This window comes from Phodopus roborovskii, unplaced genomic scaffold (assembly GCF_943737965.1).
Source record: "Phodopus roborovskii unplaced genomic scaffold, PHOROB, whole genome shotgun sequence".
Lineage (NCBI taxonomy): Eukaryota > Metazoa > Chordata > Mammalia > Rodentia > Cricetidae > Phodopus > Phodopus roborovskii.
Genome location: NW_026126558.1, coordinates 9,735,795 through 9,761,981, shown reverse-complemented (window position 1 = coordinate 9,761,981; position 26,187 = coordinate 9,735,795). Strand labels below are relative to the sequence as shown.

General features: G+C 44.6%; 1 protein-coding gene across 1 annotated transcript in view; it reads left to right on the top strand.

Annotated features, from left to right (window-relative positions):
- Cdh13 (cadherin 13) overlaps positions 1 to 26,187 on the top strand; it is a 967,076-nt gene that overhangs the window by 863,966 nt on the left and 76,923 nt on the right. Inside the window, exons 9-10 of the mRNA XM_051201850.1 lie at positions 21,153 to 21,335; positions 24,507 to 24,760. Coding sequence (XP_051057807.1) covers positions 21,153 to 21,335; positions 24,507 to 24,760 — 437 coding nt within the window. The remainder of the gene's footprint in view (positions 1 to 21,152; positions 21,336 to 24,506; positions 24,761 to 26,187) is intronic.

Sequence of the window (26,187 nt, the reverse complement as noted above, 5' to 3'; positions counted from 1 at the left end):
CTGTTTTTGTGTATGCTCACATGTCATTCCCAGGACGGATGTGGATCCTGCTGCGCTCTCCACTCACAGAACAAGAAATGGAAGGCTTGAGTGCTTAAGTAACTATGCCCATGCCCAGGCTGTTCCCAAGACTGACTGGGATGTAGCTGTCACCTACATGAGTGACATTTCCTAGTGTCACCATGGCTTTGGCTGTTTGAAATTTCCTCGTTCAGCCAGGTATCTTGTTGCACCACTAAGCCTAGCTCAGGAAGCTAAGTTAGGAGAATTGTGAGACCAAAGGGCCCACTTCATGTTGCACTGTAGTAATTGATAGCTTCTCATCCCTGTCCCCCGAAACCACTGTTGCTCTCCATTGTACTATTATCATTTCAAAAATGGGACCCTAGTGGAAGCATACAGTATTTAATTCTATGAAATTAATCTTCTCACTGAGCATAAAGCCAACTGCTACTCACGAACCAAGAATTTGTCAGTGGTTTATTCCTTTTCATGGCTGAGAAGTATCTCATGGCATGGATATACCAGAGTCTGTTTAACCATTTACTCACTGAAAGACACTGGCTTCTTTCTAGATCACAAGTGACACTCGCCTATAATTTGTGTGCAGAGTTCTGTGTCTGGGTTTCGTTTTCACTCTGTAATAAATGGCCAAAGGATAGCAAATGCCAATTAACATGTTTAGAGTATGTCGGTTTCGAAAGAGACATCCAGCTATCTTCCTCCACCAGACAGTGTCTCATTGTGATTCTTCTCGGGTTCTGAAATAGAGTTGACCATTAAAACCGGCTGCCACAACAGTAATCTAAATATGGGGCCTTTGTCAGAGTGTAACTTACAAATGCTTCCTCCTATGTGACTTAGTCTTTTATTCCTTACTAAGACAGTTATAAAACAACGGTTTAAGCTGACGACATCTCATCTTTATGTTCTCCTACAGACTGTGCTTTGGGTGTCAAAGAACATTGCCCTCCCTGCACATTGAAGTTCTTCTAAAAGTTCTGTGGGTTTGTGTTTCTCACTTAAGTCTATGATCCACTGTGGATTAATTTTCTATTGAATGTAAGGTACAAGCTGAACTAATTTGTTTGTCGATGGGTAAATGATTGTTCTGGCTCTGTTTTAGAGAGGCTGACCTTCCACCATCAAGCTTGACTATATAAACATACCATGTGCTCATGTCTGAGCAGGCCTGTTTTGAGTTCTTTACTCTATCCCATTGATCTGCAGCGCTCCTTCCCCACCACACCACCCCCACCTTGGTTACCATAGAAACAGTGGGTATGAAACATCAAGTGCAGTGGCTCCTCACGCTTCACCTTTCTTTTTCAGGTGTATTTTGAAGGGCTGGGAGTGTGGCTCTGTTGGGGGAGTGCTTACCTACCATATAGAGAGCCCTGGGTTTGGTCCCCAGCACCTAATAAAACTGGGTATAGTGGTGCACAGCTGCCATCTCAGCATTCAGGAGGTGCAGACAAGAGGATCCAAAGGTCAAGATCACCCTCAGTCGCATAGGAAGTTTGAGGCTACATGAAACCTGGTCTCAATACAAAAATTTAGAAAACAATTTTAGATTTATTTTTAAAAGAATCATCTTTATCCTCTCTAACATTATTTTTATCAGAATATAGTTGGTTTCCATTCTAAAGATTCACACTTGATATACGTATATAACACATATACATACATAACACATAGTCATATATAACATGTACACACGTAGCACATATACACCACATAACAGATATACACACATAGTCATATATAACACACACATACATAACACATATGCACCATATAACACATGTACACACATAAGCACATACAACAGAGATCAGCAGACTAACACTGTGTTTCTTCCCTTTGCTGATCTCGGGTCTTGCCTTTAACACGTAAATGTAGGCTTGCACAGGTTCACCATCTCCACCTTTGCCAGGCTCTTCACCTTCATGTGCCTCAGAGAATAATGTTCCATTCACTGGGTGGCAGGTGCAGACACGGAACACACAGCTTAGTGTGCTGTGTGTTCCAACAAGGCTTCTGTTGTGTGCTGAGTGGTCTGGATTTCATGCTAATCCTCCTGCCTCGGGTTATCGAGTGCTGGGATCGTTAGGCACCACACCCACACCCTCAAAGCATTCAACATTATGAGACCATCAGGAGCACAGGTCTGTGTCTCCCAACCCAGCATTCCTTTCAGCCAGAGTGACCAAGGCACCCACTGTCACAGCCAGCTCCTCCCTTCACTGGTAGCAGCACTTATTGAGCAAGCTGACTCTGTCATGCCTCTGTATGAAGTCCACCTGAGCCCTTCCTGACTCCTATCCTTCATCCCTTGCCCAGTCACCCAGGCGCACTAACTCCACTCAGCCCTCCTCTACGTTTAAACCCTCCAAACCTTTCTCTGCACCCCTCAAAAACACCAGATGAACTTATTCTTAAATCCTTTCTTCTCAGCATCTTGAACTTGGAAGGGGCTGTAGCCAAGGAAGATGAGAGCCTGGCCTGCCAGCTTGGCCCCTTCTTGCTAATCAATGAACCTGGCTGACTCCTGGGCTCCTGCAGCTCAGGAACATAAAAGTCCTGTGACCTCCATTCTCTTTATCCCTTCTCTGCTTTCAGATAAGCCCCTGAAATGACACACACTCCCGGTTTCATTAACTTAGCACACTTTATTTCCACTAAGTAAGCCACAGGCATTTCCATCGTCCTATACAATAGATTTCCCTTTTGATCAATAACATCAAACAATTTACTACCTCATTCATTTTAATGGCCCCCCTGTTGTGTTCTGGTTTATGGATGCCCCACAGACTACCCAACCCCCATCAATAAACATGTTAGTAACTCCTGGTTTTCATTTTTATAAATATTACAGTAGTAAAAAGGGGGCACCAGTGTGTTTCTTCATGACATATGTGTAAGTCTTTATAGATAAGCTCAAAAGCAAAATGCCTGACCTAACAAGTCATGTGTGTGCACAGGTATAGAAGGACCACAGCTACCATTTTTCAGGCCTGTCTATCTGTGTTTTGGTTTGTTCGGTTTGGTTTGGTTTGGTTTGGTTTGGTTTGGTTTGGTTTGGTTTGGTTTGGTTTGGTTTGGTTTGGTTTGGTTTGGACACAGGGTCTCTCTCTAGCCTAGAACTTGCCAGGGCGGTAGGCAGACCAGCTAGTAAGCCCCAGGAATACCCATCTCCATTCCTAGGCACTGGTGTTGCAAGCACATTCTACCACACCCAACTATTTTTTAAAAACATACACAAGTTCTAGGGATCAAATTCAGGCCCTGATGCTTAAAGCAAGCACTTTACTTAGTCACCTCCAAACCACAGCCCTTTTCTTATTAAGTCCTAGATGCTTTCCAACTCCTTCCTCACTGTCCTCCTCCATCACTGGACCAGAGTGGACTGCTGATGACAGAGGAAGGTGGCTCCTGCACAATGGGATTCTGTGAACATAAAGAGGATGGGGCCCATGGTCCAGAAATTTCCTTGGTACTAGTGCAGGGAGGAGAGGTAGAGATTTAGACCAGTAAGAGGGCCCAAGTGAGCAGTGAGGCCTCTCAGGACAGCAGGATCTTAGGGACAGTTGGATAAGGATCAGGGTTCTGTGTGTCTCCATGGATGTGGGCTGGAGCATGCAGCAGAAACACTAAAAGGAACCAAGGAGACTATGAGGCAGACAGACAAAACAGGTAAGCTGAGCACAGCAGTGAATGTCTTTAATTCCAGCACTTGGGAATTGGGAGGCAGCAGCAGGCAAGATCAGCCTGGTCTACATAGTGAGTTTCAGGCTGCTCAGGGCTACATAGTGAGTTCTAGGCTCCCCAGGGCTACCTAGTGAGACCCTGTCTCAAAAAAAATTTAAAAAGGTAAGACAGGAACAAATTAAAAATGTGCCTTGGAGCCTGCCTTGTGTGGTAATGACTCTATTCAGGGGTTTACTTAGCTAGCAGTTCCCACCTAAGTCTGGAAGCTAAATGCCACCCATATCTATGGTGCATTATAAATGGCCAGAGAGCCCCCTCTGCCCTATGAGGTTGGCATGATCCAAGATCCCAACCGTGGGGTAGACTCTGGAGGAGTCACTGATTTAGACTCTCTCCTACAAGAAGTTCCTTGATTGGTAACAAGATGGTCCAGTGGAGTGAAGGCTGGTGATGTGAGTCGAATCACACACACACACACACACACACACACACACACACACACTGTGGAAGGAGAGAATGAACTCAGGAGAAATGACCTCTGACTTCCACATGTGTTCTGTGGCATATGCACACATGTGAATAAATAAATCTATGTAAATTGAAAGTCTGTGGCAGTACATAACCAAGGACAAGTCTTGGAGATCTGGGCATGCTCCTTTGAAGGACCAGTGAAAGGGGGTGAGTGCAGGTTCGGAAGCAGACATTTCCCTCATAAAGGCATACTCCCTATGTGAGAGTCATGTGTGTGCATAGTTCATACAAGGAGCCAGGGAACAAGGCAGCCTGCAGCCATGCTAGAGAACAGGTCTTCCTAGGTTCCATTATCTCCCTAACAGGGTTATGTTTGTCAGAGTTTATGTTATGAGAGAAACAACTCTTAAAAAGTAAAGATAGATTTACGTTGCCTCATGATTCCATGGTCTGCTGGCTCAATCCCTATAGGCCTGTGGAGAAGCAGAACAACATGGTATCAAGAGTGCATGGACAAGGAGGCTGTTTACCTCAGGCATCCAAGAAGCAGAGGGGAAGTAGGAGGATACTAGACAGACTCTTCCCATAGGCACATGCCCAGACACCTACTTCCTCCAACCAAGTCCTGCCTTCTCTAGTCCCACCACCTCCCAACCTCCCAACAGCCTGCTTAGGTTTCAAGTCTGTCAGTGCAGTGATCAACCCCTTGAGTAAGTAAGAGCCTCCTGACCTAATTACCACAGAACTGTGCTCACAGACAGACTGAGATGAGCCCTACTCATTCTCCATGACACCTCTCAGTACAATCAAGCCAACACCAGATCATCACATCCATCTCCTGGAAATTCTGAGGGTCACTTAGAGTAACTAGATTATTTCAGGTTTTAGGGGGATGAGACTCCTTGGTCTTTAAAGGTAGTGCCCACTACTGTGACCTGCCAGTGGTTCCCAGGTTGTTATTGGTCATCCATTCATCCATTGAGAAACTTAGTAGAGTCTAAGACTTAGCCACCAGCTCCTTTGTCCCACCTGGGCTTGAAGTCCCATTATGAAATGGGAGACCTTCATCCACTGGGTTTCTGTTGATGTGGAAATCCCTCATCTCTGTTTCTTCTGTCACAGACATTGGGGATAATGAAAATACTAGCACATGGCTTAATTTAGCCAAACTTTCTGATTAACGAAATTGACTAGGGTGGGGAAGGGGAGAATGGCTCAGCAGTTAGAAGGCATCCTGTTCTTTCTCAGGACCCAAGTTCAATTCCCAGAACCCACATCCAGGGGCTCACAACCACTGCAGCTCCCAACTCCAGGGGATACCAAGCTGTCTTCTAGGCCCCAAGAGAACCGGGAAGAGGGGCCCCTGGTATGTCTAATGCACTCCAGTGATGACCACACACCCAGGAGTGCAGAGAGAATACTGATGGAACTTGGTGTCTTTAAAAGAATGGATTGAGTGGGTATGGGCTGGGTGTGTCTGGGAGGAGTTGGAGGAGGGTAGACATGTTCAAAATGTTTGAAATTCTCAAAGAATTAATACATTTTTAAAAAATAAATTTAAAAAGAAGTTGACCTGTGCAAAGATTGAGCTCACATCCCACCCCTTCCCTTCCTTCCTTCTCTCTTCTTCTCCTTGTTCCTCCCCCTGCCCCCCACTCCACTCCATCCTGTCTCTATCTTTCACCTTTTCTTCCTTCCCTCACCCTCCTGTTTCCATTTTTCTCTCCTTTGTTTCTCCTCAGACTCTGTAGCTGTGCCCTGTCTCTGCCTGTCTCCTTTGCTGCTGGCCCTGCCGCTCTCTGGCATCTCTCCCTCACACACTCTGTCCCCTGCTGCCTGTGGGAAGCCTTGTCACAGAGGACAGATTCAGCTTAAAGATTTTTTTATCAAACTAGCGGGTCACAACCTGTGCCCCAAGTCAAGTCCAGCCATCTGTCTTTAGTAAGGCAATTAAGAGACAAATTAAAACTAGACAGCAGAAAAAGGAGATCTATTCAATGTGGCCTCGGGAAGAGGGACAAAGAGATGGTGGACCCCTTAAGTCCATCTTCAGGGTCTTGAAGAGAGATCAAAGTTTAAGCAGAGGGCCAAGGGTATACACATCTAAGTAGTCCCTGTCAAGAAGTGGTCCCACACACCACTGATCCCATCACTCTCTGGGCTTCAGGTTCATGCTGTGAGGTCATTAGAACTTGTCATCCAGACAAGTCATTAGAACTTTGTGAAATCTCTTCCTGAAAGATAAGTTCCTCTCTGCCTGGAGCCCTTTTCTTTCTGCCAGCATGAGATTCCTTGAGAAATTCCCATTTCTTTGGGGTCCATTGTTTGAGGCAAGTGTCTTAGAATATCTTCATTTGTGTCAAGCTGGCTACAATTTCACCTTTTAGTGTTTCAAGGCCCTCTTCTGTAAGCCCTGCCTGTGCTCCATGTGTACAACCCAGCCAGCTTCATCCCCCATGGTCCTCCCTTCTCTTGTGCCTAGTGGTCCTGGAGAGGGTAGTCAAGGCTTAGCCTGGAAATGTGCCTCTCCTGCTCTGTGTGGGGTTCTTTAAAAGCCTTTGTTGGCACCTGTACAATCAGACCCATAAAGAACTTTTAAGCACTTTGTTTTCTGCCATAATTACAGCTCAACAATGACCTCTTATATTGTTCCTTGATTGCAAATAAATTTTCACTGTGTGCTCTAGATCTGTGCATCTTCTCTCTTGGTGTGGGATGGGAGGTAAGGAAAGGGGGCCTCTCTTGTGAAGGAGGTAGGGTGGTGAAGGAGGCTTTCGCTTGTTTTGTTTCTGCTACTATTTAAATTTGAGAGTCTTGAACATGCATATAGAGTTTAAGGCTGATGTGGTATGAGGAGGCAGGACAGGAAGAAGGCTGAAGACCCTGAAGGAAGGCTCACCTTGAGCAGGAGGGAACACAGTCTCCTGTAGTAACCAATACAGGAGAAAGGTCTTGCTGCTGTCCACCCTGGAAATGTCGAAGACCTCTGCCCTCCTGGGCTCTCTCCCCTGGGGTCAGACCACCAGAGCAGCTGCTGAGGAAGGACTAATGGTGTGGGGCAGACTTCTCAAGGGGATCTGGGCATCTGGTGCAGAGGTCTGGCGTAGGGCTGGATCTTGCAGCACAATCAGTTCAAAGGTCATGCTGGTGATGCTGGTGATACAGGTGCTACAACAGCTTTGTTAGAAAGGGTCTAAAACTCAGAGAGGGAAAGGGGCCCTGGCTGGAATTCTGCCTTGACATAATAGCTTGGACCTGAACACAGTTCTAACTGGACCAAATGCAAGATGCTCTGTCCTTGTTTTCTAAGACCTGTGGAGATGCCCCCCCCCCAGTAACAGAGCGTTGAGGACCTCATCTTGGAGGGGGATAGTGACACTGGGCCATGGCTGAGAGACCTGGTGTCTGTTGCTCATGGGTCTACTGGGTGCCCAGGCGTGAGATACCTTTACTGAAGAGTGAGGGGTGAGCAAATTGTCAAGGAGAACAAAGAGCAAACAAACCCACCTTTTTCTTTTATGAAAGGAATTATCAATTGCTAATTCAAAAATTGTAGAATGGTGAAAACTCCATCAATTATCTTCATAACAATTATAGTGTTTAGTCTTACCCTTGAATGCATTCTGAGCGATGTCTGATTCAATTACACTACAAAATGTTACTATGATTTTTCCTACAAGGTGTGAGCATGGGACCAATGTGCTCATTCATCTCATCCTGTGGGATTGTGGGCACCACTGTTCATAGACAGTGGGTCTGTGGGGAGCTCCTGCATGTAGAGCTTAACTAGATGAGCATTCTAACCTGGTAAGGATCATACACAACACACTTGCTTCTCTCTTATACATACATACACACACAAACACATTCCACTGGGACATCTTGCAGCAACTAGACATTTTCAGGAACTTGATTGTGAGGGTCTAGTGTCATTGGCACCTGGGAGGATAGGAGCCCAAATGCTGTTGCTGGAAGTCCCAGAGATGGCACAGCAGGTAGGGGAACTAGCTCCTCAGTTAGGAGGTGCAGGATTCAGTTCCTAGCATCCACCACAGGTGTAACACATCTGTAACAGCAGCTCCAAGGGATCCAGTGCCCTCTGCTGGCCTCTGTGGGTACTTGCGCATGCATGACATGCATGTGTATATTCACTCATACAGACAGACACACAAATAAAATTAATCTTTCCCTGCCTTCCTGTTTTCTTTAGAAAAAGAAAAAGACAAGCAATTGGGAAGGGGCGTGCTGGGGCAGGGGGGGCATGGGGAATTGGAGGAGCATCTGGGGGAGTGGCCATATTTTCTTGTGTACATTTATGTAATTCTCAAGGGTAAAGAAGAAGTTTTAATTGCTGCAATGATTCACAGTCTCACAACCCTAGGACCCCAACAGCTAGTGAACGACTCCCAGCCCCAAACACCAGTTCGGTGAGGCTAAGAAGCTCCAGTTGGTTAAGAGTGCAATTAGGAAATTAAAAATTACCAGCTGGGACACTTGTAGCTGCAAAAGACATCAGCTCTCAGTAACTCAGGGACCAAGGGAGCAGCTCTACTGGTGGGAATATAGATCTGTGAGAGATGAGCTGCTGTAGGGAAAAATGCAGAACAACAAAGCCTGCCCTTGGTAATGAGATTCACTGATAGCCATGGCTTCTTTGTCCATCTTCTCTATGCTGGACATAACATTGTACATTAGACAGAGTACCATATGCTGAGCATCATCTGGGCATCTTATAAATAGTCCCTCTGAGCATCACTGTAACCTGGCAAAGGTGGCTTCTCTTAATTATTACCATTTTGCTGATGAAGAATTCAGACACAGTCATGCAGATAACTCAGTGAAGAAAGGGCTTGCTGTGCAAGCATGGGAACCCACATGAAAAAGCCAGGCAGGATGGCACTGCCTGACAGAAACAGGATGGTGCCTGGAGCTCAGTGGCCAACTATTCCACACAAAACAGCGAGCTCTGGGTTCAAGGAGAGACGAGTCTCAAAAAATAAAGTGTGGGGGGATTGAAGAAGACACTTCTATGTGCACACACATGCATGCAATGCACACCAACATGTACATGTATTTATACATTAACACACACATATACCACATACAAAAAATAATAATATTGAGTCACAGAAGACATTAAGTGAATGGCCCAGCCAAGGAGATAGAGCATCTCATGGCATTAAACCAGCTGGTTTCCTCACTGGTCTCCTTCAGTGTGGCAGATGCTCTTGGGGCCTTCTTTTCCCCCATAGACCTGAACTCTATAAAGCCACCCTGGGATCAGAGCCCAGAAAGGGGAAAGAATGGCTCAACCAGTCCTCCTTCTTTTGTGGTACCCAGGTCCCAAGGGAACAGTGCTCAGCCATCCCTTCTCCCCGTGGGACTCAGATGTTCCCAGGAAGCATGTGAGCCACTCATGAAGAAACATGTAGCTATCTGTGCCAGTGGGAATTGCAATTGGACCCATGAGAGTAATTGGAAATAGGAGCCAATGGTGCAGACACAGACAATGGATTTCAAGCTGAAGCATTTGGGGTTTAAATACAAATTAGAAGCTACAAGTCAGTCCCACGTGTGAATCTGTACAAATCCCTCATGAGAGCGGAGGTTCCTCTTGTCCTTATTTGTACCGGGTGTTGGTATCAGGAGCCTAACCAAGTGTGTCGTTCCCCCAGACTTGGGAGATTAAAGAAATTCTCTCCCTAGTTTCAATGACTGTGAGTGTGAGAAAGGGCCAGGCACCATAGGCTCTGGGGACTCTTTCAGATCATGTAGTAACTCAGTCAGCACTCCATGAAAACTAAAAATCAGGAGGCTCCTCTGTGGTTCCTACCCTTAGTGCTCTTGAAAGGGGCCTTCAGTAATCACTATTCCCTGTATGCAAGCCGAGTAGGCAGCTCAGGAAACTTGCCAAGAGCATGTATCTCCACACATGTGAAAGGTGAGGCTGGAGGTCATGTGTGCACCCACAATGACCCAAATCCACACCCCTTCTAACAGTCACCATGAACCCAGTCATTTTACTCCTAGGTCTGTATCTCAAGGAATGACACATGTGGCTTGCATGTGTATGCTCATGGCAGCACTGTCCACAGCAGCCAGAGTGGGAACAACCCAGCAACCAGAAGCTGTTTGTGGATAAAACTGCACATTTGCATCTAGTGGAGCACCCTCTGCTCATTCAAATGAATGAAGCAGTAGCCCTTGTGGTAACACAGAGAGGCTCTGAAATAACAAGAAACCACACACACAAGACCACACTGTGTAGCCCACAGCAAGCAAACCTGCGACAGAAGGAAGATTTGTTTCTGCCAGGGAGAGGGGTGACAAATAAGGGAGTTGGGGACACTGGTAATGAATATAGGGTTTCTATGGGAGGAGATGAGAACGTTCTAAAGTTGATTGTAGGAAAGTTGTTTGCTAATTTTTTAAGACTGTGTCTCACTATGTAGCCCTGGCTGACCTGGAACTTCTATATAGACCAGGCTGGCCTTAAAGTCACTGAGATCTACCAGCCTCTGTCTCCTGAGTGCTGGTATGATACACACGTACCATCACATTTAAAGGTCTGAACATCATCAAAATCCACCCCATTGTATGATTTAAATGGTGGATACTATGGTATATTAATAATATCTCAATAAATCTGCTGGGAGGAAAACCCACAGCCCCATGTCTAGAGATGACAGATACAGTCCCCCTGAGGCCCATCTGTCTGTGAGCTCTGGTTAAACTTGGGTCTTCTAAAGATTTGAAGCCTCTTTAGTTAATTTGGCTTGAAGTTCATCTGTTTCCCTATAGCCCAGAAGTCAAATCAGATTAGGCAAAGTCTTCATGGGGGAGAGGGGGACTACTCTTAAGATATGAGAAAACATGACCCAATCTACACAGACCCTGTACACAAACTATCAGGAGTCTGCTTCTTTGAGCTCTGTGTACACAGACTTCCATGTACAGCATCTGGAGTTGGGAATCCAGCTTCAATGAGCTCCATTTACACAGACTCCAAGCACAGCCCTCCCACTCCCGAGTTTGGAATTGAGCTTTGTTTTATTTGTTCCAGTGTCTGCCATGACCCTAGTGTGTGGATGCAAATGGTGAAGAGATGAGTCATTGAGTGTGACTCTTGCTCTTGCTTTATTTTTCTTTTAAGGTCCTTGGAGAAGTCGTTGTTTTATTATGTATGTATTTGTATACTATGTCACTGAGAACAGTACATAGCAAACAAGGACTTCCTATGTAGAATCCACTGTTATGCAGCCAGCATCCATAACAGAGCTCAGCACAACACCACTGGCAATATAGACACATTCACACATAACACAAACACCTGAATGTGTGTGCATGCGCATGCGCACACACACACACACACACACACACACACACTCCTCAACAGGCACCCATGTGTACACACCTACACACAACAAACAGGCACAACATGTGCACACAAATGCACACACTCCACAACAGGGCATGCACACAACACTACTTTTCTGATCCTTACATCTTAGTTAAAGCAAAATGGGACACAGGAAGTTCTGGATTTTTCCATGGGTAGAGGTCAAGCAAAGTCCATTCATCCTGTCCATGCAAAACTATATGAACCAAAGTCCAAATAGTAGAGACAGACCACATTTTTTTTCTGAAAGAGGGCCAGTGAGACAGATGGCCCAGAGGGTGAAAGTGCCTGCTGCTAAGCCTGACAACCTGAATTCAATACCCAGGTCCCACAAGATAGAAGGTGAGAACCAACTCCCAAAAGTTATCTTCTGCTTCCACTCATACACCACTACAGCGTGTGTACCCACAGAGAGAGAGATACACGTGAGCACACAAACACATGCACACACGTGCACATACATGCACACGCACAAACACGCACAAATAAATATAATATAATTGCTTAAATGGCCACTCTTCATCTACACTCAATTTGGTGGCCAAATGCAGATCTCTACAGAAAATTATTTTCTTCTCAAAATTAAATCACTTTCAATTATCTTGTTAAAAGTACAAATTTGTTTGAACATATCCTTTCACTTTTTATTACTTGTTAAGATTTATTTATTTTTATGTGTTTAGGTGTTTTGTTTACATGTATGTCTGTGAATCACATGTACGCAGTACTCACAAAGACCAGAAGAGGGCACTGGATTCCCCAGAACTGGATTACAGAAGATGGTGAGCCATCATGTGGGCGCTAAGAACCAAACACAGGCCCCTGCAAGAACAGTGTTCTTAACTACTGAGCAATCTTTCCGGCACCACTTCAATTTTTTAACTTAATTATTTTTGAGAATTCTATACATGCATGTTGTATTTATGTCATGTCCACCCCTCCCTCCCCTTACTCTAGCTCCCCCTTTATAACTGAACTGAAAGAGATGCTGATGTCCATGAAAATAGGATACCTAAGTCTAGCCTTCAGATGAGGGGGGCAGCAGGAAGAATGTGGCATCTCTGCTCTGTGGTTTTGTTTTGTTTTGTTTCTCCCACTATTTAACATACTATTTTCTACATTGTTTCCCTGAGGCACTAATTTTCAAATTTCTTTTTAGCAGCAAAATCTTTTCCAAACAAGATCTTAGGCAGAAACTGTAACAAACAAAGCATAATTAACTCCTGGGGCAGTTTACATGCTTGTTATTTAGAGGAAAACCTTGGGTGTGCAGGTGAGGTTTCTGGGCTACCTCTTAAGTATCCTTGGCTCTTCAGAACAGAGCTTGAAATCACTGCCCAACAGCTTTGGCTTCCTGTTGGTCTTCTGTTGCTGTGTTCTTGCTGTTTTGTAAGGGGAAAATGTTATCTGAGATTTTTCTTCCAGAAAAAAACTACTTTTTTGTTTTCAGTCCTGGCAGTGTGTGGTGTTGAGCATGTGTGGCAGAGGCAGAATCCTATACCATGGCTTTTATAACTTCTTCCACTCACAACCTTTTTACACCCAAAAAAAACGTTTACATACTTCTGAATATACATATATAAAAAATAGGTTACAGGGCAGCAAGATGGTTCAGTGGGCAAAGGTGTCTGCCACACAACTTGATGATCTGAGTTCCACCCTCTGATCTCACATGGTAGAAGGAGAGAATGAACCCCAGAAGGTTGTCCTCCAACATGCGCGCGCGCGCGCGCACGCACACACACACACACACACACACACTTTAAATCTTGCATAGAAGCAGGGCTACAGGAGAGAAACGGAATGATTACCAGTAGACGTTAGTGTCCAGTGGACCAGGAAAGGACTTGATCAGATTTCCTTGAGAAAAGTTCAACTTTTAGAGATGTGCACGCAACACAAGGAGGGGCAGTCACATGTATGATCTACTAGGCATGAGTTAGAGTCACTGACATCAGAAGGCAGACACTGGGGTTCGCTCATCTCAGTCTTTCTCTCGGTATCTACATCCCCTGGCTTCTTGTGCATGGTGGATTTCTCTGATAATAAGTTAGCATCCACATGGGGGAAATGGCCATACCATGTTCCGCTACTCAGCCACTTCTATTTCTCTGAGTTTTGATTCTTTTCTACAATGTATTTAACTTTATGTGTTGGTGTGAAGGCATCAGGTCTCCTGGAACTTGAATTACAGACAGTTGTGAGTTGCCATGTAGGTGCTGGGAGTTGAACTCAGGACCTCTGGAATAACATCCAGTGCTCTTAACTAACCACTGAGCCATCTCTCCAGCCCAGTTTTGGGGTGTGTGTGTGTGTGTGTGTGTGTGTGTGTGTGTGTGTGTGTGTGTACATGTGTGTATGGGTGCTTGCCTTGTTTTTAAGACGGAGTCTCTCACTAAAGCCCAAGGATCCTCTTGTCTTACACACACACATACTCACAGTGCTGGGGTTACAGACATATTGCCCAACTTTTTACATGAGTGCTGGCAATCTGACGAATATTTTCATGCTTGTGGGTCAGTCACTTTACTGACTGAGCTGTCTCCCCAGCAACTCCCCAACAATATTTTCTGATGTGTTGTCAGTCATTTCTGAGGGAAGGCCTCTGGGTGTTAAAAAATAAAATCTTTATTTAGAAATCTGTACTATATACTTTTAAATTTCTATGTAAATGCTTACATATAATATATACTTTGTACATACAATTATTTTTATATAATATGATAGCTATTTATGCTAAGCTGCATAGTTTTGCTTTTTGTCTTCTGTCTGTAGTGTGAGTTAGGGGTCAAGATTCATTATTTTCCATATGTAATATACTCACGACCCAGTGTTTACTGAAATGATCATTAGCTGTAACCTAAAATGCATCTAAAATAAAATTCATCCACAGTTATGAAAGCAGAAGAAAGAGTTTCCAAACTTCTAGACAGCGAATAGCTGGATTGTACAATACATGCAGCAGAGCAGTGCCCAGGGACACTGTCCCTCTCATTTAGTGCAGTGTTTCTGCAGAGCCCTCAGCATGCAATGGACAGTCTGTGTATACTTGTTAAAATAAATCCTCGTATCTCACCATCCTTCATTGGTTGCTAATTATAGGCAGAAGGAATCCAGGTAGCTAACACTGTAGGTCAGCATCATTAGCCCTGGCAATGAAGGGTCTGTTGTTAGAATACAGTAAGGATTAGCAAATCTGTAAGTGTTGGATAAACATCACTGAAAATAACAAAGCTTTCTTCACATGTGCAAAGAAAAATAAAATGCATATGCACGGAACCTCATTATAAAGTAGACTGTGGGAAGAATGGAGTGTCACGGGGGTTGAACCACCTTGTCCAATTTATTATGAAGAATTTCATACATTGCATAGCAAGTCTGTCCTTGTTATCATTGCTAACAAATCTAATCCCCTGTCCTAGTGTCTCTTCCTGTAACAAGCAACTTAGAGAGAAAGGGGGTTTATTTGGCCTATGATTCCAGGTTACAATCCACTATTTTAGGGAAGTCGAGGCAGGAACTTAAAGTACCATGTCCACAGCCAAGCACAGACAGCCATGAATGTATCCATGCTATCCATGCTGCCTGCTTATCTGCGTGTGCTCAGCTGGCTTCCTTCAATCTTATACCGTTCACTGCTCAGCCAATGAAATGATGCCACCCACATTCAGGGTGGGTTTTCCTACATCAACTAATAATTAAGACAGTACCCTATAGTCATGGCCACAGGCCAATCTAACCTAGATAATTCCTCAGTTGAAACTCTCTTCTCAGGTAGCTCCAGGTCATGGCGAGTTGACATTTCAAACTAATCATCACACCCGTTACTGTATCTGCTGTGCCATGTGCCAAGCTCATTCTGTGCACATTATCTTATTTATATCAATGGAAGACTCTACCCATTGAACTCTGAGCTAAAGATTAGGTTCCTCTAGGAAGCCATATCCTTTATGTAAACACAAACTCATGAACCTGTTTGCTGGATAGATTCCTCATAGGCTTTACCTTGCCTCTTTATCCTCAGAAATAAACAAGGATTAAAATGCTCTCCAAAACTTTATCTTTTAATTTTGCAAAGCCAAGGCCAAGCCCAAGTGAATGAATGGCAGCTTTCCAAATTCAGTGTCAGTTCTCTGTACAGCTGTAAGATTGGGAGCTCTAACAGGCAAGACCCTGAACATCCTCTGCTCTTGCCTCCTGCCAACCTGCAGCTTTCCAGGTGGGAAGTGAGCTGAGTTCCCAGAGCAGATTACACTCTCCAGGCTAACATGCAGACCAACTGTTCTATGTCGTCATTCTGTACTTATTAAATCCAAGCCCCTGGGAAGGAACCTGGGGAGGAGAAAGGAGCTCTAAGTTCAGTTAAAGACCTGAAAAAAAAAAACAGTGGAGAAACACACACACACACACACACACACACACACACACACACACACACACACACAGTGAAGAGTGACTGAGACTGAGGAAGACAGTTTACTTAATTAGGATTTCTACTTATTGCTGTGAAGAGACACCATGACCAGGCAACTCTTATAAAGGAAAGCATTTAATTGGGACTGGCTGACAGCTCAGATTCAGTCCATTATCAACATGGACTGGTGGGAAGCATGGCAGACATTGAGCTGAAGAGGTAGCTGAGAGTTCTACATCTGGATTGATAGGAAGCAGGGAGACACTGGGCCTGGCTTCAGCATCTGAAATCTCAAAGCCTACCCTCCCCCCATGACACACTTCCTCCAACAAGGCCACGCCTCCTAATAGTGCCACTCCTTATGGGCCTGTGGGGCCATTTTCATTCTAACTACCACAACACCTGACACAGGCCACTAGCCTCCACTTGCATGCTCAAATGCACACACACACAAAAAAAAAAAATTAATTGTGGTTAAAATAACCCAAGCCCCTCATCCTTCTGATGAGAATCTCTTCGGCCAATCAACCCCATCCTGATGGTCATTACAAACTCAGCCACTTCCCAAAGAGAGAGAATGACATAGTTCAGCTCAGAAGTGAATGAACTCACTGTCTTCAGTGCGTCATCCTGAGGCACCAGCCCACACTGGTTATGCAAAACTGTGTTTTACATCTGGTATTTGATTTACTACACTGTTTAACAGAAAAATAACTTTATCTATTCTTTCCCAATTAAAAGAAGTAACGTTAAAATCCATAACTCCTCCAGCTCTGCTTTGGTAAATTAATGCTTATCTATTGTTTTTAAATCACAAAGTGAACATGGCTATAGAAATGTAAAATGGTACTATTTCATTTTAATCTATTTAATTTTCCATTCTTGAATTACATAATGGGGTTAAAATATTGAATAGAATTAATAGAATGAGTATTTAATTAAGCAGTAATGAGTTTCTAAATGGATGCTTGAAGAAACTGGCTTCATAGTTATGCAAGAATCAGATAATAGTCTTAACAAAGAGTATAATAACTGTGTGGAATGTTTTTTTTTATTTAAAGATTTTTATTTTTTCTGAATTCTCTCAGGAGTATTTGAACATAACCCAGTTTCTTGATTTGCTTTCGGGCAAATCTAAGCGCCTTTTCCTAGCTCCCAACACCCCACATCATCAAATTCTACCCACAGTGTTCTGCAGTCCATTGTGAAGTGATTCTCCCTGGAGGGCTTATGCTGCCCACACCCTCCTCAGCTTCTCTGGTGGTCTGGCCTTTGCCCCTGCTCTTCCAGGAGCCAGGAATGAGTGCTTGCCCTCACTTTACCTCATTAAGGGCTCCTCTTCTTTTACTTTCAGGGAATTCTTCCCTGATGAGCTTCCTCAAACTGAGTCAGGCACCTTCAGGTGCTACAGACTCTCCTAGAACTATGTGGCTTCTTTTGTGATAACACCTTTTTATAGTTAAACATTTCTCGTCTTTTTTCTCTTTCTGATCCATAAATCCATAATGAAATATGCTCTATCTGCTTTGCTTACTAGTCTCTAGGTGTCTGGATGGATAATGGTGGAATGTGAATGGTTGACTGATGTAGAAATGAAAGTTGCACAAATGGCCATGTGGCTTGATGGGTTGTTGGATAAATGGACAATTGAATTACTGGATACATAGATGGTGAATGAATAGAGTAGTTGGACAAAGGTTGTATGGAAGATGGACGGATGGCTGAATGGATGGATGGATGGATAGATGGATGGATGGATAAATGGGAAGATCATAGTTACATGTAGCTATCTCTAAGAGCATATCAGGTCTATCCATAGTACACACTCACGAGAGTTTCTAGGATATCTCTAGATTCCCATTCTGTGTGGATTCCTTGCCTACCCATAAACATGGTGTCCTATGGCAGCCCCTTTAGTAGCTGCAACAGGCATGAAGACTTCACAGTTATGAGAAAAGTTGCAGTCTTGACTTACATACCCATGACCTATATATTGACTTCATCAATTAATGACCAACCTCATTGGTCTGTCCTTCAGATCTTCAAACCCAACCATATGCTATTTGCCATGTTATGTTCTGGGCATCAAGTCTCACTCCTCCACGAATTACCACTAGATTTTAGTGCTAGGCTCTAAGATAGGGAGGTGGCTTTCAGAATCAAGGAAAATTTTAATTAATTTACTCATACCATAAAATGTAATTTTTAAAGCCCATAAGAATTATGGAAAGTCCAATGAAGACCAAAATTTAAGAATCAGACAAGAAGTGTCTATGGTTTGTTTGTCAGGATTCTCTAAAAGTACAGGGATTGATAGGATGACTATGTGCCATTTTAATACATATAATATACACTGTAATGGATGTGGTCCAGGTAGTCCAACAATGACTGTCTCACCTCAGCAAGGCTATCCTTCTGCATTCTTTCAGCCCTCACTACTGCTCCCTGTATTTAAGAAAATTCTCTTATTTGACAAGTTTTTTCTGAGTCCCTTCCATGTCCTGAGTACCATGTGAAGAGCTGGAGTCAAAGCCTCCAACCACCTCAAGTTGAAGTCTATATAGCTCTGTTGTCTTGACCATGTGACAATCAGCTGCTTTGCCCGAACATCCTCTTGCTTGTGTGTTAGACATAACATCCTCTCCATCTAACTTGGGACATATAGGACATCACAGGCCACAATTATCTACCCAATTTCCTAAACAGCAGGTATCACAAGAACAACAAGACTGTATTGCAATGAGGAATGTCAAGGCTCAAGTGTCTTGGCTGTAGATATGCCAAAGTACTAACTTGAGTGATGGATGTTGGGTGGGCTCAGCAGCAGATTGATGGGAAGCAGAGCTTATGAATACCCAAGAGGTGAGGGTCTGGCCCTTAATTCACTGTAGAACTTGGGGCAGGATCCTTCCTTTGCTTCCTTCTCTACCTTCATCTTCATCTGCAGTCTGAAAGGTTTGTGGAGCATGTGTGTCACCAAGGCCCATCCTGAACACATGGCAGACAGAAATTGTTGATCGCAGCACTCTGTACCATCCTCAACACAAGGCAGATGGAAGCTATTGATCACAGCACTCTATGCCATCCTCAACACATGGCAGACAGAGACTGTTGATCACAGTACTCTGTGCCATCCTGAACACATGGCAGACTGAAACTGTTGATCACAGCACTCTACCCCACTGAGTCTAGATGCTCTGAAGGCCCCTCTATACCAAGTCAGGCTGCCTCCTCCACCCACAGGGGCCAGCAGTTACATTGACTTAGACTTGAATTCATCATGTCTCTCACTCCATTCTGTGCATTAGAATTTCTGGACTTCATCTTAAATTTTTGGCCTTGTCCTACTCAACTGAAATGGCATAGGACTCAGGAATTATTAAACCTCATAGGAAAATGTACTATGCAGATAGGACTCAGAGCCATGAAGCTGATTTTGTTTTTGGTTGGTTGGTTGGTAAGTTGGTTGTTGTTGTTGGTTTTTTTGTTTGTTTGGTTTGGTTTGGTTTGTTTGTATGCTTTTGAGAATGGAAAGACAAAAGGTAGGGGTGGCAAACTTTGCTTAAACAGGAATCATAGGAATGGAGTCAAAATAGTTACTGCCGGTGCCATTTCTGTGTGACTGCATCCCCTACAGCCCCTTCCCAAGGCTAAGTTCCAGCCTGGTAAGCTTCCTCAGACTCTTAAGACTCTTGGCCTAGGTTTGCTGAGATGCCATAGACAAATTAGTTTTCATCTCTGTCCCATCCCCACAACCAAGCCTCAAAATGGAGACTCATGATTAATGATTTAAAAGTCAATGAATCAGTGACTGTTTGCAAAACCTCATTTCTCAAATTACTCCTCTTTGAACACAAAGCCTTTTTGACATCATCTTACCGTGTCTGGATTCTCACTGTACTAATTGAAATTCCTAGATATTTCCTCATCTTGTCAGCTCCTTGGTCCTGCTTGCTTATGAAATATTTGCAAACAGATTACTGTTCACCTGAGTGTGTCAGAGGTAAACGCCAGAACAATACCTCACACTTCCTTCTCGAAGGAAATGTGCTCGTGATGGCTCATGAGATTCCCTGTCAGTAGGAAAGCTCATTTGTCACAGATTGATTGATTCCAACCACACCCACATGCAACAAGTATTTGAGATGTGGTACAATTAAAACCATGCCTCCTGGCTGCAAGTGTCTGCGTTTCTTAGCAAATAGTCTTTTAATCTTGTAGGTCATGAGGAAGGAGCTAGGCAGGGTGGAATTGATTCTCCTAGTTAGGGAGTACGCAGGGTAGGAGGCAAACACTGTGTGCAGCCTCAGACCCTCCACCTAAGTCCCATCCTCCGCCTATCTGGTCATCTTGAGTTCAAGGTGGGCAAAATGTCAAGAACAACACACACAAAGGCATGAAAGATGGCTCACTCAGTAAGGTACTGTGGCTCGAGCATGAGATCCTGAATTAGATCCTTAAAGCCCTCATGAAAAAGCCAGGCTGCACTTAGGATCCCAGCAATGGGGAAGCTGAGACAGAGGGATCCTTCAGGCCCCCTGATCAGCCAGTCTAACCTAATTGGTGAGTGCCAAATCAATAAGAGACCCTGTCCTGAAGGCACTGAGGTTATCCCCTGAGGCTGTTCTCACATGAACCCACAAAAATATGCACCCACAGGCACTCACACTATGTATATTAATCCATGCAAAAAAATATACATACAATGGCTCATACTCTACCAGAGTTCACTTCTTATGGAACAATAATTCAGAAAAAGTGCTCACTCCCGGGCCAGAGATGCCCTTTCCATGTGAGACTGGAGACCCTAACTACTTCATTCTGTGACTCACCCTCCCCCTCAGGGTCTCCCAGCTGTGTGCATCCTAGGAGGCAGAGGAAGAAAGAACAGAAGACAGGGCACAGCTGCTTTCTTCCCAACATGGTACCATCCTTTCCTCATGTTCTGGAAGAGCTAGGTTTGTCCTGTGGCCACACCTGAGTCCAGGGAAAGCTGATTTGTGGAATGTAGCATCTTCATGGCCATAATCCCTGTGTATTATTAAATGAGATGATAAGTGTACCAAACTCATGTAGTGCACACAGGATGAGCTCTGTTGTTGCTCTCTGCTAAACACATTTCAAAACACTGACTATTGCCACCTGCTTTGATTGCAGTTCCAAGCCACGGTGGAGGAAGGAGCTGTGGGAGTTATTGTCAATTTAACAGTAGAAGACAAAGATGACCCCACGACAGGAGCATGGAGGGCCGCATACACCATCATCAATGGAAATCCTGGGCAGAGCTTCGAAATCCACACTAACCCACAGACCAACGAGGGCATGCTGTCTGTGGTCAAGGTAAGAGTGCCCCTGGTGGCACCTCTGTCCTCCCACGAACACGTAGGGCCCCATGAAAGGTGTATAGAATCATAGGGTAGAGAAAGTCGCGGACAAATTCATTCTATTCTCCCCCAGAAGCTCAGAGAGGAACACTGTGGGCTTAGAGACTTCCCTGCCTCCCACTTTCTTCCCTGGTAGGTGACGCCATTTGTATCTGAGGCAGGGAAGGATATTAACAAAGGGCAGAGTAGGAACCTTGATCTCAAGTCCCTGTGTGTGCTTGACCAAGTACCTGCCCACATTTGCTGTGCCTCAGTTTACTCATCTATAAGAAGCCACTGTTAATGTTGCATATAATTTAGGGTGGCTGTCACACTCCGTTCTGCTTGCTGTAACAAATAGTCATGTTTCTAGGTAGCTGTCTTAGTCTCTTTCTTTGACAATTATAAAAAAAAAAATACTCTGACAAAAGCCACGTAAGAGGAAAAGGTTTAACTTTGATTTAGAGTTCAAGGTCATCATTGGGGAATAGGTGTCAGAGCAGCAAGGCCTGAGACAGCTAAAGCATCTGCAGTAAAGAAGCAGAGAGCAAGGACTAAATGCATATATGGTGTTCAGCCCCCTTTCTCTACTTTGTACACTGGATCCCCTGCCTAGGGGATGGTCCTACTCACAATTAAGAAGTATTCCCATGTCAAAACATAATCAAGATGATCCGCCACAGGAGTGCCTAGAGTCCCACCTCTTCAGTGACTCCACATTCTGTCAAGTTGACAGTTCACACTGACCAGCATGGTGGCTGGTCACCAATGTACATTTGTTCCTTAAGGTTCTGCAGGCTGAAGTCTGTGATCACGGGGCTCAGAAATTCAAGGTCAAGTGAGAGTCTGCATCTGCATAGATGATACCCCCTTACTCTGCCCCCATATGCAGTGGAAAAGGGAGAGCCAGCTCTCCCATTCACATGGCTCTATGTCATGATCAAGTTACCTCATAAATGATCCCCTTGTCAATGCCCTCACATGGGAGGCTGTGGCTTCAGTATATGAAAGGGGTACCTGTCCAGCACTTTGAGGACTTCATGAACAAATTGACAGTAACAGCAATTTCTGGTCTGTATCAGATTGATATTGCTGTGACAACAGTGAGCATAAATTTTGTGGCCAATGGTGAGTGTAACTTGATCATTAGAAGTCCAACAAGGGCCTCGCTGAGTGAAACTGAAGGTGTAATCAGGACTGGTAAATCCTGGAGGCGTGAAGGAGATTCCATCTCTTATTGTTCCCAGCTTCTAGAGGCTACCTGTGGCCCTAGTCTTATTGTCCCTTCCAATACTTTCAACGCATCTACAACCTCTCCATTGGTGCTCCTTGATGGCCATCATCCCATCCACCACACCTCCTGCCTGTGATTCCATCAGGTCCACTGGGTGATCCAAGATAATCCCTTATCTCAGGTTCTCTCGTTTCACCACATCCACAGTCTTTCTTGCCTTAGACTGTTAGAATTGAGAACTATGGGAGCATTACCCTGCCTACCTGTGCTGTTACTGTGGTGCAACACTGGCCCAAAGTAGCTTGGGGGAGGAAAGGAATTACATCATCTTACACTTCCAGGTCACATTCCATTGCTGACAGAAATCAGGGCAGAAGCTCAAGCCGGAACTGAAGCAGAAATCATGGAGGAATGCACATGCACAGAAAGAGAGAGAGGTTTGATATAGATGATATAGATAGATATAGATATATCTCCTGTCCTTCTTACACATCTGCCTAAGAATAGTACTGCCCACAGTGGGCTGGGCCCTCCTGCATTAGTTAACAATTAAACAGTGCCCCACAGACATGGCCATCATCTGATCCAGAATCCCTGGAGATTCTGTGTTATGTAAAGCAGACGATAAAAATGAACCAGTACCTAACCCTGTGAGCAACTTCCTCACACCAGAGCCACTGAGCACACCAGATCACAGACACTTCTGTTTCTAGAGGACACGGAGTCTAGGTTCCTGCCCTTCCCCACCTCTGGGTCACTTCCTCCCTGATAACAGTAATAGAACTGTTGGGAGAGCCTGGCACCAGCCATCCAAGGCTGGTGCTTTCAAAGGGGTAAGAGCATGAAATAAAATTGCCTTGGCCATCTTCTGAAGCTAGTTCTAGCTCTATAAAAGATGCAGGGTAACTTTCCAGCCCTGCAGCTTCATGGAAAAACTTGAATATATATATATATATATATATATATATATATCCTGCATCCTGGGGTGGGACTTGGTTGTCCCCATCATTACCAGAAGCCACTTAAAGGAGAACAGGGTTTATTTCTATGTACAGATTGCATCTTGCAGGATCTTCATCTACCTTCTGACTCCTCTCCTCTGAGAATGCACCACAGGAAATCACATAGATCCAGATTCCTTCCTCAGGCTCCTGTTCACATCATCCTCCCAACAAGGGTATTTACTCACTGTGCCTGGCTCTGAGGAGTTGGCTACTTGCTTGTACAATGAATCAATGTGTTCTGAAGTTTATCCCTGCCCCACCTAATTTTCTCCCTCTGCATCTTAGTAGCAGGAGACCCTCCCAGAAATGTCACTCTCAATGCACAATGGTGTCTGTGGTTTACAAAGAATGTGGAATTTTATGGTCAGGAGCCCCATGTTAACTCTTTCTACAATGTGGTTTCCTTTGTGTTCCCTGATGTAGCCAGGGACACATGGGCTAACACCTCTTTGCAAAATCCTCTGGAAAAATCTTCCCCAGGACAACTCACTGACACTGGGACAGAATCTTTGTGTGGGGCTGACATGGGTGTGGCCTTCTGTCTAGTGAAGAGCTATAGAGCACTCACATCAGGATGACAATTGAAACACTTCTCCATGGTGGAGGCTCAGAACATTTACTACCATGTGTTTTGGACCTAACGCTTACTCTTGTATCACCCTCTATTATAACAGTCCCTGAAACCAAAAGACTCTGCAAGTATCATAGACAGCCAAGTTCTAGGCACATTCCCAGACCCCACAGGCTTTCCTTTAGAAGGGACACCTGGAGTGGCACAAGACTTAATCCACAAATCCCAGAACTGTCCCCAGGTGTCCACAGCTACTCATGCAATGTCAGAGGGGCCATGTGCAAAGTAAATACCCTTCATGGTGTGTGCCTTTCTGACACCCTTCTGTCTTTTCCCCAGCCCCTGGACTATGAGATCTCTGCCTTCCACACCCTTCTGATCAAAGTGGAAAATGAGGACCCACTGGTACCAGACGTCTCCTATGGCCCCAGCTCCACAGCGACTGTCCACATCACAGTCCTGGATGTCAACGAGGGTCCAGTCTTCTACCCAGACCCCATGATGGTGACAAAATGGGAGAACATCTCTGTGGGCAGTGTGCTTCTGACAGTGAATGCCACAGACCCTGACTCCCTGCAACATCAAACCATCAGGTGGGTGAGCAGCTCAGGACCTGCAGATGGAGGCAAGCAGGAAACCATTTTCCTCTTCCATTGCCAAAGCTGGTTGAGCTGGTTGCTTGTTGCCTGTTGCAAAATGCTGTTAAGTTAAATATACTGTCCATCTAGATGTGTGGGAGTGAAAAGAAGTTTGAATGTGATGGGGCCAAAGGACTCTCCGTGAGAGGACAATGTCCTAGTCCCTGACTGCAACTAAGGAAGGGACTGACTGGCTTCAGGGCTATGTTCCCAAATTACCTAGCCCAATCTAGAGGGTCATAAAGAAAGACCACTCTGCATGGCCTTCTGCATCTCATAATTTGATGCTCTGTGAGAAAGGAATTGGTTGGTTCAATTTGCAGATGGAGGTATTATGGATTCCACCGGCAGAAGAAAATATAGTGCTTGTCACCCAAACCTGGAGAGCTGAGTCCGTGTTCCTGGCACTCATAGAGAAGTTGTGGCAGAGCACAGCTGTAATCCCAGCACTGGGGAGGCAGAGATAGGAGGATCCCTGCAGCTTCCTGGCCTGCCTGGTCTAGCTGAATTTTTATTGTTACACCTATATGTGCATAAGTATATAAACACAACTTGTTCAGTCCTTTCGAGTTACTTGTATGTGTATGATTTCAGGGCTGACCACTTGAAAATGGGTAACCAATAGTGGGGCCCATCTCCCTCTCTGAGCATTCTTTACTTGTCTACTATAGTTCTTTGTCTGGGTATGAGGTCTCTTGATACTTTTCCTGCTCCTGTTAGCATGTCTATTGCTGTTGTCGCTGTTCCTGTCTTGTTTAGAAAGCCATAATGTTGAGGTGTCAGGGGTACAGCTTCCCTGTTGTTACTAGGAGAGACTCTCAGAACAGACTTCCCATTCTTTTGGCTCTTAAACTCTTTCTGCCCTTTGTTTCCTGATGTTCCTTGAGCCTTAGGTCAGGATGTGTCTCGTAGATATATTCCTTGGTGCTGGCTACCCAATGATAAGTTGTTCTCTGTATTTTGATCATTTGTGATTTTCTGTGAACTCCTCCATCTGCTGCAAAAAGAAGCCTCTTTGATGCGGTACTTACCTGAGAGCTGTACTTACCTGAGGGTGTAAGGATAGATTTAGAATGTAGTTAGGAGTCATGCTGATCTAATAAAAATGCAGTAATAACTCCTCTAAGATCCACAACCTCACTATTCCAAGGAGTTGGCTAGGAATGATTTCCCTCCCGTTGAGTGGGCCTTCAGTCCAATCAGAGAGCTATTGGTTACTGCCAAGACAGAAGTGCCAACATTGCACCCTTAGGACCATGCTGGTCATTGCTGTGGTGCATAGGCAACACAGCCAGATAGGACTATTGGTTGCCTCCCTTCTTGGTCAGCTTTCCTTCTGGTAGTATGAAAGCTAGTGTCCTGGGAAGAAGGCAGCTTCAGGT